Source organism: Carlito syrichta, unplaced genomic scaffold (assembly GCF_000164805.1).
Source record: "Carlito syrichta isolate Samal-C Ts95f unplaced genomic scaffold, Tarsius_syrichta-2.0.1 Scaffold169247, whole genome shotgun sequence".
NCBI classification, from domain to species: domain Eukaryota; kingdom Metazoa; phylum Chordata; class Mammalia; order Primates; family Tarsiidae; genus Carlito; species Carlito syrichta.
In genome coordinates, this window is record NW_007113343.1 from 1,411,045 (window position 1) to 1,427,760 (window position 16,716).

The following is a 16,716-nucleotide window of genomic DNA, read 5'->3' on the forward strand; positions in this document are numbered from 1 at the left end:
AAAAAAAAAAAAAAAAAAAAAAAAAAAAAATAAGGTAGAACTTAGAAATAAAGAAAGAATGAAAAGGGCAGAAAAAACCACAGATACAGCAAAGATTAAAAAAAGGTTTTTTTAAATGAATATTTAATCGCACTAATTTTAAAAGCTGGTGATCTTTTAATTTGACAACTACTATATTGAAAAATTAAAGGGAAAAACCTTATGGTCTTTTTAATAGCAGAAGTAAAATCATTTGACAAAATGTTGTACTCATTTGGGGTGAAAACTTTTAGCAAAGGAAGTTATAGAACAGGATAGAACTTTCTTAATTTAAAGAATATCTTCCAAAACCTTGCATTGAACAGCACTGTTGAATAGAAATAAGATAAGGTTGCCTATCAATATGTCTTCTATTCAACATTGTGCAGGAGACGTCAACCCATGAAGGCTATAAGGTTTGAAAAGGAAGAAACAAATTTTTGTTGTTTCCAGATAATAAGAGTGTCCACAGACTAAAAGAATAAAAGCCTATATCACAGTGACTGGATAGAAGATCAGATCAGCAAAATTAATTGCATTTTTATATGTCAACATCAAAAAAATAAAGGCTGAGTGCAGTGGCCCACACTTGTAATCCCAGGCAGAGGCAAGAGGATTGCCTGAGCCCAGGGGTTCAAGAACAGCCTGGGCAATTTGGTGAGACCTTGTCTCTACAATAAATCAAAAAATTAGCTAGGTGTGGTGATGTGCACCTGTAGTTCCAGCTACTTGGAATGCTGAGATGGAAGGACTGCCTGAATCCAGCAGGTCGAGGCTACAGTGGCCATGAACATGCCACTGCACTCCAGCCTGGGGGACAGAGTGAGACTCCAACTCAAAAAAAAGAAAAGGAATGAAAGAGGATATCATTAACATTAACATCAAAAACAGAAGGCACTGAAGAGTAAGTTTAACAAAAAATGTGCATCACTTTTATGGAGTCAATTTTAATACATCACTACAAGTCACCAAAGGACCCACACAATCTCACATATATGAAAATGTGATATAATCCAGCAGTATCATTGGAGATCACAGGAAATCAGTGATGCTGAGACTATTGGTTTTCCATACAGGAGAAAATGAAATTGTGTCTTACTTTATATCATACAAACAAATCAATCCCATAAAGATGAAAGATTTTAAGGTAAAAATGAAGCAAGAAGTTAAGTTTTTTTTAACCTCAAGTTAATAGTCAATAGACACTATAAAGAAAATGAAAAGAAAAGTCACTAATTTGGAAAATATACTGTCATACCTCATTATCCACAAGGGATTGGACCTCATTATCCACAAGGGATTGGTTCCAGGACCCCGGCAGCTACCAAAATCCAAGGAAGTTGAAGTCTCTGATATTAAATGGTGCAGGATTTGCATATCACCCATGCATATCCTCCTGTATACTTTAAATCAGTGGTCCTTAACCTTTTTCGGCATCAAGACCAGTTTTGTGAAAGACAATTTTTCCACGGACCTGGGGTAGGAGCCTGGGGATGGTTTCCGGATGATTCAAGCACATAACATTTATTGTGCACTCTATTTCTGTTATTATTACCTTGTAATATATAATGAAATAATTATACAACTCACCATAAGAAAGAGGTGTAGATGGAAACAGTAAATAAAATAACGGGAAGGCCACGTGCAGACTAAAATAAGTATAGATTCTGACTAAAGGCCAGCCACCAGATACAGCTGTACAATTGAAGTACATCGACTAACTTGCCACTCACTGACAGGGTTTTGATGAGTCTGCAAGAGTTGATTTATGATGGTCTCTGTGCTAATGTTAATCTGTATTTGCAGCCGCTCCCCAGTGCTAGCATCGCCACTTTAACTCCACCTCAGATCATTGGGCATTAGATTCTCATAAGGAGTGTGCAACCTAGATCCCTCTCGTGCACCGTTCACAATAAGGTTGATGCTCCTATGAGAATCTAATGCTGCCACTGATCTGGCAGGAAGCAGAGCTCAGGTGGTAATCCAAGTGATGGGGTGTGGCTGTAAATACAGATGAAGCTCAGCTCACTGGCTACTCACCTTTTGCCATGTGGCCCGGTTCCTAACAGGCCACAGACTGGTACTTGTCTGTGACTCAGGGGTTGGGGACCCCTGCTTTAAATCATCTCTAGATTACCTATAATATCTAATACAGTGCAAATACTATGAAATATTGTTATACTATATTGTTTAGGGAATAATAACAAGAAAAAAATCTGTACATGTTCAGTATAGGCACAACTCTTCCTTTTTTTTCAAATAATTTCAATCTGCAGTTGGTCGAATCCAAGGATGCAGAACCATTGGATAAAGATATAACTGAAAATGATTAGTATTCCAGAATATTCCCATGCTTACAAATCAATGAGAAATAGGCAAGCAACCCAATATAAGTATTGGCAAATTACATAAATACATATTTTACAGAAGAATACTAAATGACCAATAGACATATGAAAAAGACACCTCATTAGCAGTAAGAAAAAACATTAATAAGAAACTATTTTAAACTATTAAATTATCAAAACTTTTAAAATCTGTTAGTAGGCCAGGTGCGGTAGCTTACGCCTGTAATTCCAGCACTTTGGGAAGCAGAGGCAAGAGGATTGCCTGAGTCCAGTGGTTTGAGACAAGCCGGGGCAACTTGGTGAGACCTTGTCTCTACAATAAATCAAAAATTAGCTGTATGTGGTGGTGTGCACTTGTAGTTCCAGCTACCTGGAAGGACAAGGCAGAAGGATCACCTATGCCCAGCAGGTAGAGGCTGCAGTGGCCGTGAGCGTGCCACTGCATCCCAACCTGGGTGACAGAGTGAGACACTGACTCAAAAAAAAAAAAAAAATCTGTTAGTGTTAAGTATTTGGCAAAGATGATAAATGAGGGACCCAGCTATCCAATGTTGGTGGGAGCATAAATTGTCACAACCCTTTGGAAAATAATAAGGCTTTATGCTGTAAAGCTGAACATTTGCATAGCCTACAATTCTAGAATTTCATTCTAAGTATACAAGGGAGACTCCTCCAAAAAATGCAGTTTTGTTTTTTGTTTGTTTGTTTGTTTTGGTGGAGGCAGGTCCCTTGTGGTATACGCCGAATTTTTTCTTTCTTTCTTTTGAGTTGGAGTCTCACTCTTGTCACCCAGGCTGGAGTACACTGACACACTCCTGGCCACCACCACAGACTCAACCTGCTGGGCTCAGGCAATCCTTCCACCTCAGCTTTCCAAGTAGCCAGACCTACAGGTACCTGTCACCACTCCCAGCTAATTTTTTTTTTTAATTTATTGTACAGATGAGGTCTTGCCAAGATGCCCAGGTGAGTCTCCAACCCCTGGGCTCAGACAATCCTCTTGCCTCCACCTCCCAAAGTGCTGGGATTACAGGCGTGACAACCAAAGTTTTATCTGGAAGTTTTGAGAAGGTTGCATCACAATTTGCGGGAGAGACATCCTGAGTTGTGGCAAACAGGCTACTCGTTCTTCCACCATGACAATGCACTTGCCACACCATGCTGAGTGTTCAGCAGTTTTTGACCAAAAATGGCGTGACCCCCATGTCCCACCTTCCCTATTCACCTGATCTTGTCCTCAGCAACATTTTTTCTTTGTTTCCCTGGAGGAAAAAGTCCTCAAAGGGAAATATTTTGCCAATGTGGAAGAAAAACAAAAAACAACAGAAGCACTATAAGGCATGAAAATTTATGAGTTCAAAAACTGTTTTGAAAAAGTGTCTTGATAGGTATATTACATCAAACAGAGAGTACTTTGAAGGTGACTGAAGTTTAAACATGCAAGAATAAATACACAATTTTTTATAAATAAATTCCTGGTTTTTTGGGGTCCCCTCCTCATGTCTCTCTCCTTCCTCCTCCTAGTTGTCATGTAAGGTAAAGAATGCCCCTAGCACATTGCCTTTCACAGAGTAAATAATCCACAAAAATTGGTTTTCTTCTTGTCTCCTTGACCACCTCTTTATTGATAAGGAAACTGGAACCCAGAAAGATTTATAGTCATCCCTTGGTATCCCTGGGGATCAGTTTTGACTCCCTCTTGAATGTCAAAATCCACAGATGCTCAAGTCCTGTATATAAAATGACACAGTACAGTCAGTCCTTTGTGTCCCTGGGGTACTGCATCTATGGATTCAACCAACTGTGGATGAAAAATATTCAGAAAAAAGATTCCACAAGTTTTCCAAAAAAACAAACCTTGAATTTGCCGTGCTTTAAGTAGTATGTTGAATCCACATGAATGAACTAATATGTAGGCACTGTGTTAGGTATTATCAGTAATGTAGAGGTGATTGCACATAAGTTACATGCAAATACTATACCATTTTATATCAGGGACTTGAGCATCCACGCAAGTTGGTATCTGTCGAGGGTTCTGGAACCAATACCCATGGATACCAAAGGATGTATTTGCATGTAATCTATGCAATTCCTCTTGTTTACTTTAAATCATCTCCAGATTACTTATAATAACTAATACAGTGTAAATTTTCTATAAATAGTTGCTATACTATACTGGTTTTTAAGTTTGTATTTTTTATTGTTGTGTTAATTTTATAGGTTTTTCCTAATATTTTCAATTTGCAGATACAGAGCCTGAGGATATGAACGGTGGACTGTGTATGCAGTGCCCCAAATAACATAGTTTATGGGCAAACTGATGCTACAACACAAAGCCTGACTTCTGTTCCATTCACTCATTTAGTAACACACCTATGAATTGGATACCTTCTATGTGATGGGTACCACCCCAAATACTGAAGGTGCAGTGATATATAATGTTACGTATCACAAGACATTTAGAGATGGTAAGGCATGGTGCCTACCAAAAAGGATATCGTTAGATAATCCTTTGGATCAAATGGACTCAAAGAACTAGAATAAAATAGAACATTAGAAAATGGGCACAACAAAGCAACCCAAAAGCACTCTGGGGATATAGAGGAAGGAAGGCTTCCTGGTCAGAGCATGGGGTTGGACTCTCTGAGGGTGTTTGAACTGGGGTATTGAAAACTAGAGAACACTTCTGAGCAGAAATAATGAGGAGAGAAGAGGGCATTTTCAAAAAGGGGGAACAATGTGAAGAAAGATAAGGAGATGACAAAGAAGATGGAGACAGAGACTGTGATGGGCCAAGGGGCATAGAGAGAGTGGACAATGAGACCTTGGATTTTATGGTGATCTCATCATAGAGGCCCCTGAAAGTCATGCTACAGCATTTGCACTTTATGCATAGAACACAAAGGGACATTAAAGGAGGTGGAGAAAGGGGATGACAAGGGAAGTTTTATATAGGAAGGAGTAAAGGGAGAGATGGAGGGAGGGAAATAAGATGTTATTGTTTCTCAGGTTTCTTGAGTGAATGAATGAAAAATCTTATAGACATATTGAAGGCCAACATCTTTGAAGCGTTGTTTGTGGTGCTGGGGGACAGGGATGAATAATAATTGGTTCCAGTGCTTCAGGTGGGAGCTTCAGTCCTTTGGAAAAAGCCAACACTGCATAGCCAAGTAAAATACAACATGCCCCTCGTGATGAGAACACGAGAGGCAAGCAATCTTGTCGGGAGAAAGTGTGGCAAGGCCTCAAAGGAGGCAGCAGGTGATCTCAGTCTACATGAATGAGTAAGAGTTTGCCAAGGACAGCAGGTGAAGAACCAGGCATTCAAGGGCTTTCGCTGTTGAATGAAAGAATAAAGTATGTACACCAGAGATCACATATAACATAGACATTAAGAGCATATACTTTAAACTCAGACTTAGGATCAAACTTCCACTCCTCTGCCTACCATTGGGTGGGCTTGAGCAATTGTCATAGCCTCCCTGAGCCTCAGTCTCCCCATCTGTTGTGAAGCTGCATTGGGATTATGCACACAAAGCCCTTAACCCAGTCCTGGCACATAGTATAAGCTCAATAAATGAGAATGGCCATTATTCAAATCATTCTCTCTCTCTCTATAGATAGATAGATAGATAGATAGATAGATAGATAGATAGATAGATAGATATAGATATATATTTTTTATTTTTATTTTTTTGAATGAACCATCAGAGGTTATCTGGTCTAGCCATGGAGCCAATGCTGGAAGGACTTCCCTCTACTTTTCCTCTGACAGATAGCTGCTCCAATCTCTAGTATAATTCTTTATGTGATAAGGGAACTTTCTGCTGTCCAGGGAGCCCACCACACAGCTATGTACTTTAAATATTGAAAACTTATTTCTATTGGCCTTCAGAGGATGGGCCACTAGCAACTGATTCCTGTTTTTCCCTATGGAGGAAAATAGAGAAAACATAACTATATAGTTTACATGAAAGAACTTTAGGTATTTGAGGGCAGGTCCCACAGTTCACTGAAGTTTGCTTTTTTCATAGTCAACACCCCCAGATTGCTTGACATTTTGTCATATAAGGGCTGCCCACCTCTACTTACCCTCTCGTTTTTCAGGGTATATCTTAAAGAGAGTCCAGGATCAAACAAAAAATCAATAACCCAGAGTGGAGAGACCCTATTACACCTTCATCTTATGTTCTGGGATTGCCGATTTTTTTTGTTTTTTTAGCAGCATCTTCTCTGGGGCTTTGATTAACCTGTAAATGAACACTGGTCTTTCCACAATAGTGGTGATGAAGTCTGTTGTCTTCCTTATTTATGTGTGGAACTGCTCTTTTTATTAACTAAATTCAAAACTTTATATGTATCTTGTTAAATATTGTCTTGTTTATTTTTGTGCCATCATGGGGAAATATGAACATTTCATCTAACTGACACATTTCTCCTAGATCTGAAATTTCTGCAGAATTGATACATAGGCATCCTGTACCTTTACATGATCATGGGAAACAAAATGTCAGAGGGGACTGGACCAAGGACAGCACCATCTGGTTCATCATTAGAGACCTTTCTCAGTGTCTGTGTGAAACTGACTTTAAATGCTCCAAACTGATATCATCCAGCCCATGTTGCTATATCTAGAAAAGTATGATAGCTGGGTATGGGGGCTCACGCCAGTAATCCCAGCACTTTTGTTTTTTGGTTTTTTTTTGTTTGTTTTTTGTTTTGAGTTAGAGTCTCACTCTGTTGCCCAGACTGGAATGCAGTGGCACGCTCCCAGTCACCGCAGCCTCGACCTGCTGGGCTCCGGTAATCTTTCCACCTCAGCCTTCCAAGTAGCTGGAACTACAGGTGCGCACTACCACGCCTGGCTAATTTTTTATTTATTGTAGAGATGAGGTCTGGCCAAGTTGCCCGGGCGGGTCTCGAACCCGTGGACTCAAGCAATCCACTCACCTCAGCCTCCCAAAGGGCTGGGATTACAGGTTGAACCACCACGCCCAGCCTAATCCCAGCACTTTGAGAGGCTGAAGTGAGTGAATTGCCAGAGCCCAGGGGTTCAAGACCAGCCTGGTCAACTTGGTCAGACCTCATCTTTACAATAAAAAAAAACAAAGTCAGGAGTGACAAGACATGCCTGCAGTTCCAGCTACTTGGAAGGCTGAAGTAGAAGGATCACCTGAGCCCAGCAGGTCAAGGCTGTGGTAACCATGAGCATGCCACCGCACTCCAGCCTGGGCCACAGAGTAAGACTCCAAAAAAAAAAAAAAAAAAAAAAGAACATTTTGATAATAAAATGATTTCCTGAAATCAAGCTCTAACACATCTGCTATTTTCATGGATACTGCAAACCTTGTAACTCCACCCAGAGCAGAAAATGACATTTGTTTTTCACAGGTTCTCAGTAAACACCAGTGGTTCAGAGTGATATCTAAATTCTTTCTAAATACAATGTCTTTAATAATTATTTCTAGAATTGTCCAAAGGATCAGAATTCATGTTTCCCCTTTGAAAAGTGAAAAATGTGCTCACCTCTAGTCTTGCAGTTTGGAAATTCTCCATGAGGTTTCCAAGACTGAAGTCATGTGTGTGAGTTATTTCAACAGCAGAGGCTTAATTCAATTCATCCAACAAATTCTGAGTAAGCAATGCCGCATCCAAGACACTGTTCTATCTTCCATCTTTCACCTGAGTTTGGAAATCTAGGTTCACAGCATCTCTCATTTTCCTCATCTATCTAGATGCAATTTCTTCTTCTAGAGATTTGTTTAATGTTCCAAGATTGAGGACCATTTTCCTTGACAGAGAAAACAGAAAAGCTGAGAGCTGAAAATTCTGCCTTTTCTCGTCATCTAACATTATACCATCTGCCGCACGCCCTGAGCCTATCCTTTCCTTGTTCTCAATCCAAAATAAACAGCTTTCAAGGCACTATTTTGCTGTCTTTAGAGTGTTTCTTGTTGTTTTGCAGATTCAGCCTCTTTGCTGCATTATATCCACAGGTTCTAGCCAGACTTTTATCCTGGGTTACCTGTCCCTTTTTCACTCTTATGTGTCCTTCTAAAATCTGGCCTGTGAGAGAGTTTCCTGTGCTGCCACACTGATTCCTTCTGACACTGTACTCAGCAAACACAAGTTTAACTGAATCACTCAATTTAATTTTCTCTTTTCAGTGAAATAATTTGCAGTTTTGCTGGCTACAGTTTATATTTTAGAGTCCTTCTTCAGTAGTCAAAAGCACTTTGGGGGCTAGTCATAATGGCTCACACCTGTACTTTCAGCACTTTGGAAGGCATAGGTGAGAGGATTGCCTGAGCCCAGGTGTTCAAGACCGACCTGGACAACTTGGTGAGACCTTGTCTCTAACATAAAATAAAAAACTTAACTGGGTGTGGTGTTATGCACCTGTAGTTCCAGTTACTTGGAAGGCTAAGGCGGAAGGATCACCCGAGCCCAGCAGGTCAAGGCTGTGGTGGCTGAGGATGCCACTGCACTCCAGCCTGGGTGACAGTGAGATTCCAATTTTTTTTTTAAAAAAAGCACTTTGGGAACTTTGGATATGGAACCACATGCGGATTTCTAGGGACTCTGCCTTTCCCACATGTCGGATACAGGGAAACTGTGCCTAGCTCAGCCTTACCCTGATCCCTACACCAACAATGCACTGAGACAGATGGTCCTCTATGATGCCCACCAACTCCCTGCCACCCGTCAGTTTCCTTCCTGTGGGTCCTGATGAAGCAGCATTGTCCCTCACTGCATCCATTTTGTCTTTTGTGTTCACTGCTATCGTGTAGTGAAATATGTATAATATTCAGTTGTAGGACTATACCACAAATTACCCATTTTTCTGTTAACAGATATCTGACTTGTTCTTAGAATTCTGCTTTTATGAATGATGTTGCCGTGAATATTCATTTTTTATTTGTTTGTTTTTTGAGTCAGGGTCTTACTCTGTCACCCAGGCAGGAGTGCAGTGACATGATCACAACTCATAGCAGCCCCGACCTCCTGGGCTCAGGCAATCTTTCTACCTCAGCCTCCTAAATAGCTGGGTCTACAGGCACATGCCACCACACCTGCCTAGTTTTTAAAAAAATTATTATTATTCTTTGTATAGACAAGGTCTTGCTATATTGCCTAGGCTGGTCTCAAACTCTTGGCATCAAGTCATCCTCCTGCCTCGGCCTCTAGAGTCCTGGGATTACAGGTGTGAACCACAGTGCCTGGCCTACTATGGACAGTCTTGTATATGTCTTCTGGTCCATATTGGCAAGAGTTTCTCTGGAATATACGAGGTGGGAACCAAAAACACCCTCTAAAATTTGTTCATAAAAAATTGTATATTTATTCTTACATGTTTACTTTAGTCACCTTCAAAGTACTCTCCATTTGATGCAGTACACCTGTCAAGATGCTTTTTCCACTCCATGAAACAGTTTTTGAACTTGTCGGTTTTGATGCCGGGAAAACAAACAAACAAAAAGTCGCCAGAGGCACGATCAGGTGTAAAGGGAGGGTGGGGGCACAGGGACCGTGCCGTTTTTGGTCAGAACTGCTGAACACTCCGCACAGTGTGGGCAAGTGTGTTGTCATGATAGAAGAACCAGTCACCTGTTTGCCATGACTCGGGATGTTTCTTCTGCAAATCCTGATACAACTTTCTCAAAACTTCCATATAAAACCTTTGGTTTACCATTTGATCTGGAGGAAAAAATTTTGAGTGTACTACAAGGGGCCCACCCTCCAAAAATAATTCTGTTTTGGGGGGTCCCCCCTCATATGTAGCAGTGAAGAGCAAGGACTTAGAATAAGACACACTTGAGTTCAAATTCCAGCTCTACTATTTACTAACTGTGAACTTGAGCAAGTTACTTGACTCTTTTTTTTTTTTTTTTGAGTCAGTGTCTCACTCTGTCGCCCAGACTGGAGTGCAGTGGCACGTTCCCAGCCACCGCAGCCTCGACCTGCTGGGCTCCGGCGATCCTTCCACCTCAGCCTTCCAAATAGCTGGAACTACAGGCGCGCACTACCAAGCCCGGCTAATTTTTTTGATTTATTGTAGAGATGAGGGCTCACCAAGTTGCCCAGGCGGGTCTCAAACCCACGGACTCGGGCAATCCACTCACCTCAGCCTCCCAAAGCGCAGGATTACAGACTGAGCCACCGAGCCCGGCTTACTTTACTCTTTTAAATCTCTATTTCTTTAGCTATTGAGTGGTGATGACAAGGAAATCTACAGGTGAACTTGTGAGGATTAAGTGAGATGCTATTTATATAGCCCATCAACTGGCATGTGATGCTGTATAATAAGCAGCAGCTTATTATTATGATAGCATCTGTGTGTCATATTATCCAGTTTAATCAGTGAAGAAGCAGAGGTTCTGAGATGTTAAACAACTTGCACAAGGTTACACACATCTTCTCTGTATGTTTTTTCCCTTCTGCCTTTGAGACCCTCCAGTATAAATCCTTCTAGAAGAGCCATGAGCTTTGTCATATAGCATGTGTTCTGATTTCAGGGTAAAATATTAGAAAGTCAGCTCAATGTTGCTACTTCTCAAGTGTGACTAGATTTTAACACTTTTGTATCTAAACATTTAGCACCTAACATTGAATATCTAGGAAGCAGTGCCAATTTTCTCATGATTACTCTTCCATTTAATAAAGGTCATAATCTAGGTAAGAATATATGGATATACATTTCTCCACATGAGACTCAGAGCTAATAACCAATTATTTTTTCCTGCAAAAAAATTAAAGTGCCGGCCGGGCATGGTGGCTCACACCTATAATCCCATGCCCGGGAGGCCAAGGTGAGAGGATTGCCTGAGCCCACGGGTTCAAGATCAACCTGGGCAACTTGGTGCAACCTCATCTCTACAATAAAAATCAGAAAATTAACCAGGCGTGGTGGTGCATGCCTGAAGTTCCAGCGACTTAAGGCTGAGGCAGAAGGACCACCTGAGCCCAGCAGGTTGAGGCTGTGGTGGCCATGAGTGTACCACTGCACTCCAGCCTGGGCATGCTCCAACTCAAAAAAAAAATTAAAATGCCAGTCACCACTCCTTTATGATCAAATGTGGTGTGAGTTTCCCTGAGCCACACATCATTTGGGCACTAGTAGGCATTTGATTTGTGGAAGAAACCAGAGAAGGAAATAATAACCAGCAGCCAGGGTTTTCTTTGGTGAAGGATGTGGTGAAAATTAGCAGAGCATGGTGGCTCACACCTGTAGTTCCAGTCGCTTGGAAGGTTAAAGTGGAAAGATCGTCTGAACCCAGCAGGTTGCTGCTGTGGTGGCTATGAGTGTTCCACTGCACTCCAGCCTGGGCAACAAAGTGAGACTGACTCAAAAAAAAAAAAGAAAGATGTGATGCATAAACATATAAGTTTTATGGAGGGCATACAAGTTGGCGGGAGTGGGGTCCTGTGTGGTGGGACGTTATTGTGGGTGTTTGACCTTTGGAGCTGAAGTCGTCATGCCCTAAATGTCCAAGAAGACCTCCCCCCACGGCATGCACAGATGGGTTTTATTTGTCATGCCCATGACCTGAAGGCACCAACAGGATGTTAGCTAGCCGCTGCCTGCAGAGCCCTTTTGCTACAAACATGGCCCGCTAAAGTGAATCCAAAGCAGCTTGATCATGGGGAGAGAAACGCCAATCTAACCCATTTGCTGTTGATTTCTTAAGCAGATTCAGGCACACAGGATGAAGCACAGCTTTTGCAGGAATGGTTTAAGTTGGTTCTGGAGAAGAATAAATTAGTGCGATATGAGTCGGAGCTTCTAATCATGTAAGTAAGGCAACACGGATAACAGCGAGTCCTAAAAGCAAAGGGGCGAAGGAGGGTGGCTTATCCTCCTAGGTGGGAGTCTCAGGGTTTTTCCTCCTCGCGCATACAGAACAGTGATTGAGTCAAATTGACATTTTATGTCTTGCATATCATGCTGGCATTAGTGCAAAGACTCTTTAGTGGTCTGTTCTCTCTGCAGAGTCCTATGGCTAAAATAGATTTCAGGTGATGGATCTAGAGCTGGAGGGTATTTGGATAAGATATTTTCAATCCATGCCTGTCCGCCAGGCCCATCTGAAAAGAGAAGTCACACACCTGCAGTGGAGAAGGTTGTGTCTGGCCTCTGGGTGTGAGTCATGAGAAGGGCTTGGCTAGATCTGCCCAGCCACTTCCTGTGGCTTTAATGGAATGAAGGACTGAGATCTGTCCAGCTGTCCTCTCTAAATGAGGGGTTGCAGCCTGGTTGGGAGATCAGAAGCAGAGATGGATCTCATCACACTCTTAAAAAGTTGAAGGTTATCAACTGCCTATCACCATACTCGAGGGAAAGAAAGTAACAACCAACTAAGCGCCATACATTGTGCTGGGGGCTTTCATTTAAACTATTTCATTTCATTTCATTTCACCTCATTTCATTTCATCAACCCTGAGAGGTAATTTTAAGGGTTTTTGAAGGGTTCTAATAAATACTACTACCCTGCCTGACTGGGTTCTGAACCAGGTGAGAAATAAGACAACCAAGTCAATAGTTGCAACATTAAAATATCACCCTTATTACTGATAATGGCTTGTACTTGGCTAAGTTGGGAGCCCAACTGGGTTTGCTTAACTATATTAGTTTCCTAGTGCTGCAGTAACCACATTTACCACAAACTGGATAACTTACAACACAGAAGTTCATTCTCTCACCTTATGGAAGCCCGAAGTTCAAAGTCAAGGTGTTGGGAGAACCGTGTTCACTCCCGAGGTTCTAGGGGAAAATCTTCCTTTCCTCTTCCGCTTCATGTGGCTCCAGACATCCCTCAGTCTGTGGCTGCGATCACTCCAGTCGCTGCCTCTGCTTTCAACACGGCCTTCTCTGTGTCTGTGTCTTCTTCTCTTCTGTCTCTTACAGGGGAGCTTGTCATTGGCTTTAAGACCCACTGAGATAGTCCAGAATGGTCTCATCTCAGGGACCTTAACTTAATTACCTCTATTAGACCCTTTTCAAATAAAGTCACATTCACAGTTTCCAAGAGTTAGGATGTGAACACATCTTTTTATTGGGGGTGGGATCACCATTCAACCTACTGCGTTAACCAAAACCCAGAATTAGACATCTCTATCTAATTACAGAAGGTAGTGGATTCACTTGTCTCAACCAGGAGTAATACCCTCAGGTATTTGGCAATGTCTAGAGACATTTGTGTTGCCACACCTGGAAGCTGCTACATATTTACTGGGTAGAGGACAAGGATGCTACTCAACATTCTACAGTATGCAAGACTTCCACCCCCCAAAAAAGAATGATCTGGCCTAAAATATCAGAAGTGTCAAGGATAAGAAACCTTGCCCTAGACCTATAGCAAAGCTCAGGGTGATTGAGACACACGTTTGCTGAATGCAGGCTGAGCTGCCTCGTCTATTTTTTCCAAATGTCCCTCCATTGACAAAGAAGAAAATATCAGGAATGGGGGAAAAGGATCATCTCTAATGAGTATTTGCTCTCACACCATTTTTAAAGTTAATGCATAATACCAAGACTCAGGGCAACCAAGTGATTTGTCTATACTTGCCTTGACTACAAAACCCCTTTTATGCAACCGCGCTGTCTACATTAGGGCCAGGTCTGAATTATTCAACAAAAATGTATCAGGCACATCCTATGTGCCAGGAACTATCCCAGATTCTGTGGGAATACAGATGACTAAGGCCACAGTCCTGTCTTCTAGAATCCTGTGGTTTTGGGGGAGACAGATATGCAAACACATAGCGTAATAGCAAGAAGAAAACATAGCAAGGGCTCCATGGAGGTAGGAGGGTCTACCCATGGGAGTTAAGGAGGCATGGCCTCTGCTTCCATGCCATGACTGTAGCTTCTCTAGTCAGGGCACTGTCAGAGGGACTTTCCCCTCCAAAAGAGGGCAAGTAGGAGAACTTGGGCCTGTAAACTAGACAAAGGCACGTGGGAGCTCTGTTAAAGAATAAGTTTTAGTTTGGAGAAAGACCTGGATGAGCAAGGAGAGATGTCTTAAATCGATATGTTGGTTTGAGTCCTTTGGAAACCAGACGCCAAGACAATGAGAGATGCAAGAGATCTACTGGGGGAAATGCCTGTGAAGGATAAAGGGAATGGGAACAGGAAAAAGAGGAAAGGCTTCAGACCCCACTGCAATTCTGACACCTGTTAGAGGGGAGAAGGCGAAGGAAGAGAGTTGGACAGGAGGAGCCCCAGATGTGGCGCAGCTCTGAGAAAGGCTCAGCCAGGCCAGTGGGAGCCTCAGTGCAAAGATCACCAGTCATGGGGGCGCCATGCTGGATGGGAATGGTGCAGTGCAGAGCCTCCTCTGTGCCCAGTCACTGGCTGGGAGCTGCCTGGGGAAAGCTTGACCTCAACATGACATGGAGGTGGATTCTGCAGCAGCCACAGTCCACTCACCATGCTCCTTCCAGAAAGTTCTCTCTTAAAGGAAGTTCTGAGCAGTCCACCTCCATTGGCTGCCACAGTGGGCCAAAAGAAGTTCAGGTTGAGAACAAAAGGTAGAATATTGAAAGAGGCAGGGCCGTTGGCCCAAGTAGTCGTAGAAGTAGTCAAAATAATGCCAACAACAGTGTAGAGCAAAGTGACCCCAACACTTATAGCAGATACACATGCAGATTCCTGCTGGGGGCTGAAAGGGGAGGCCCCACGGGGTCAAACCCAGGGACCTATTCTGAGCCGTCACTCTCTTCAATATCTTTGTAGCAGTGAATATCTTTGACCTCTTTCTTTTCTCTGAGAACTTTCTGCTCTTGGCTTCTGTGATGGTGCATTTCTTGTTGTCCTTCCAACCCCTTGATGGCTTCTTCCCTAGCTCCATCTCTTTTGTTTAACCACCTCTTCAACCCTTTTCTTTCTCTATAGTCTTTCTTTTAGGGATCATGTGACCTCAACTATCACCTCTGACCACTGTCAGGTCTGTTTGGGGTTCCCCTTTCTCTTGAGAACTCCAGAGCAGCATTTGGGAGCCTCATCACCCACATGGGCTTGCCCATGGGAGCTCACACACCCACTGTGATAAAAAATGGGATAGCTCCAGGCATTGAAAATTTAAGTTCCAACTTTCACCAAGGACTAATTTCACTTCTTGACCTTGCCCTTCCTCTTGGTGGAGGCACTGAGTCCCCAGCACGCAAGCCTAACTACTCCAATGCATCACTGGTTCTCTTTTCATATCTCCTACAACCAGATGGAGAGTTGCTGAATTTTAATGCTTCCACCTGGACCAAATGCCTCACTTTTGTTTCCTCTTTATTTTCTCATTTACCACAGTCTTGAGAGAATATCTCAAATATCTTAGAGATATTTGAAGTCATCTTACCCCTAAAAGAGAGGAATACTTCAGACTGTCATTTCTTTTCCTTTGGATTATTCTCGTCATTTTCCACTATTCTCCCACCTCTAGCCCACCCCTAAAGGGTTGTCTAGGTGGCTTTCCAAAGCCTACTGCAATCACATCACAGCTTCAGCATTATCCTGTGGTCTCTTGAGTTCAGTATATCTTAGCAATCTTCCTGGGCACCTTCAGTGATCCCAACAGTAGCCAAACTTTCTGTTCAGAGATAGTCCAAGACACTAGTTTTTGTTTGTTTGTTTGTTTCTGAGTTGGAGTCTCGCTCTGTTGCCCAGACTGGAGTGCAGTGGCACACACACGGCCCCCGCAGCCTCGACCTGCTGGGCTCGGGTGATCCTTCCACCTCAGCCTTCCAAGTAGCTGGAACCATAGGCATGTGCCACCATGCCTGGCTGATTTTTTGATTTATTGTAGAAATGAGGTCTCACTATGTTGCTCAGGCTGGTCTTGAGCCCCCAAGCTCAGATAATCCTCTCGCCTCCACCTCTCAAAGTGTTGGAATTACAGGCATGAGCCACCATGCCCGACTAAGACTCCAGTTTTAATAAGGAAAAAAGAATTTAGTAACTACCCTCAGTGGGCTTATCTATCTATGTTTCCTCACACATCTCTAGCATGTATAAAGTTTGAATGTTTTCTTATATGCAGGGCCCAAGAACTTGAATTAGAAGATCATCAAAGCAGGCTGGAGCAGAAACTCAGAGAGAAAATGCTCAAGGACGGTGAGTATGCTGATATGTCTTGGGCTCTTGTTAAGTCATCTTCCCCAGAAAGACACTTGAGAGAGCATTTGCACAGGGAAGCATTCATCCTGCCTTGCATGGCCTGCCTGTGAATCAGAGCCTCCCTTCCTTCTGCCCACCTTCAGCACAGCAAACCCCATTTAGCTCCAGTCACCTGGACTGTGAGGGCAGCCTTGTCCTCCATCCCATGTGACAAGAAGAAAAAAGTCACTTATTTACCAA

At 42.5% G+C, this 16,716-nt stretch overlaps 1 protein-coding gene across 1 annotated transcript in view; it reads left to right on the forward strand.

Moving 5' to 3' along the window:
• The window catches only part of MICALCL (MICAL C-terminal like), a 62,970-nt gene that overhangs the window by 42,737 nt on the left and 3,517 nt on the right, over window positions 1-16,716 (forward strand). The window contains exons 7-8 of the mRNA XM_008051269.2: window positions 12,059-12,158; window positions 16,400-16,473. Coding sequence (XP_008049460.1) covers window positions 12,059-12,158; window positions 16,400-16,473 — 174 coding nt within the window. The remainder of the gene's footprint in view (window positions 1-12,058; window positions 12,159-16,399; window positions 16,474-16,716) is intronic.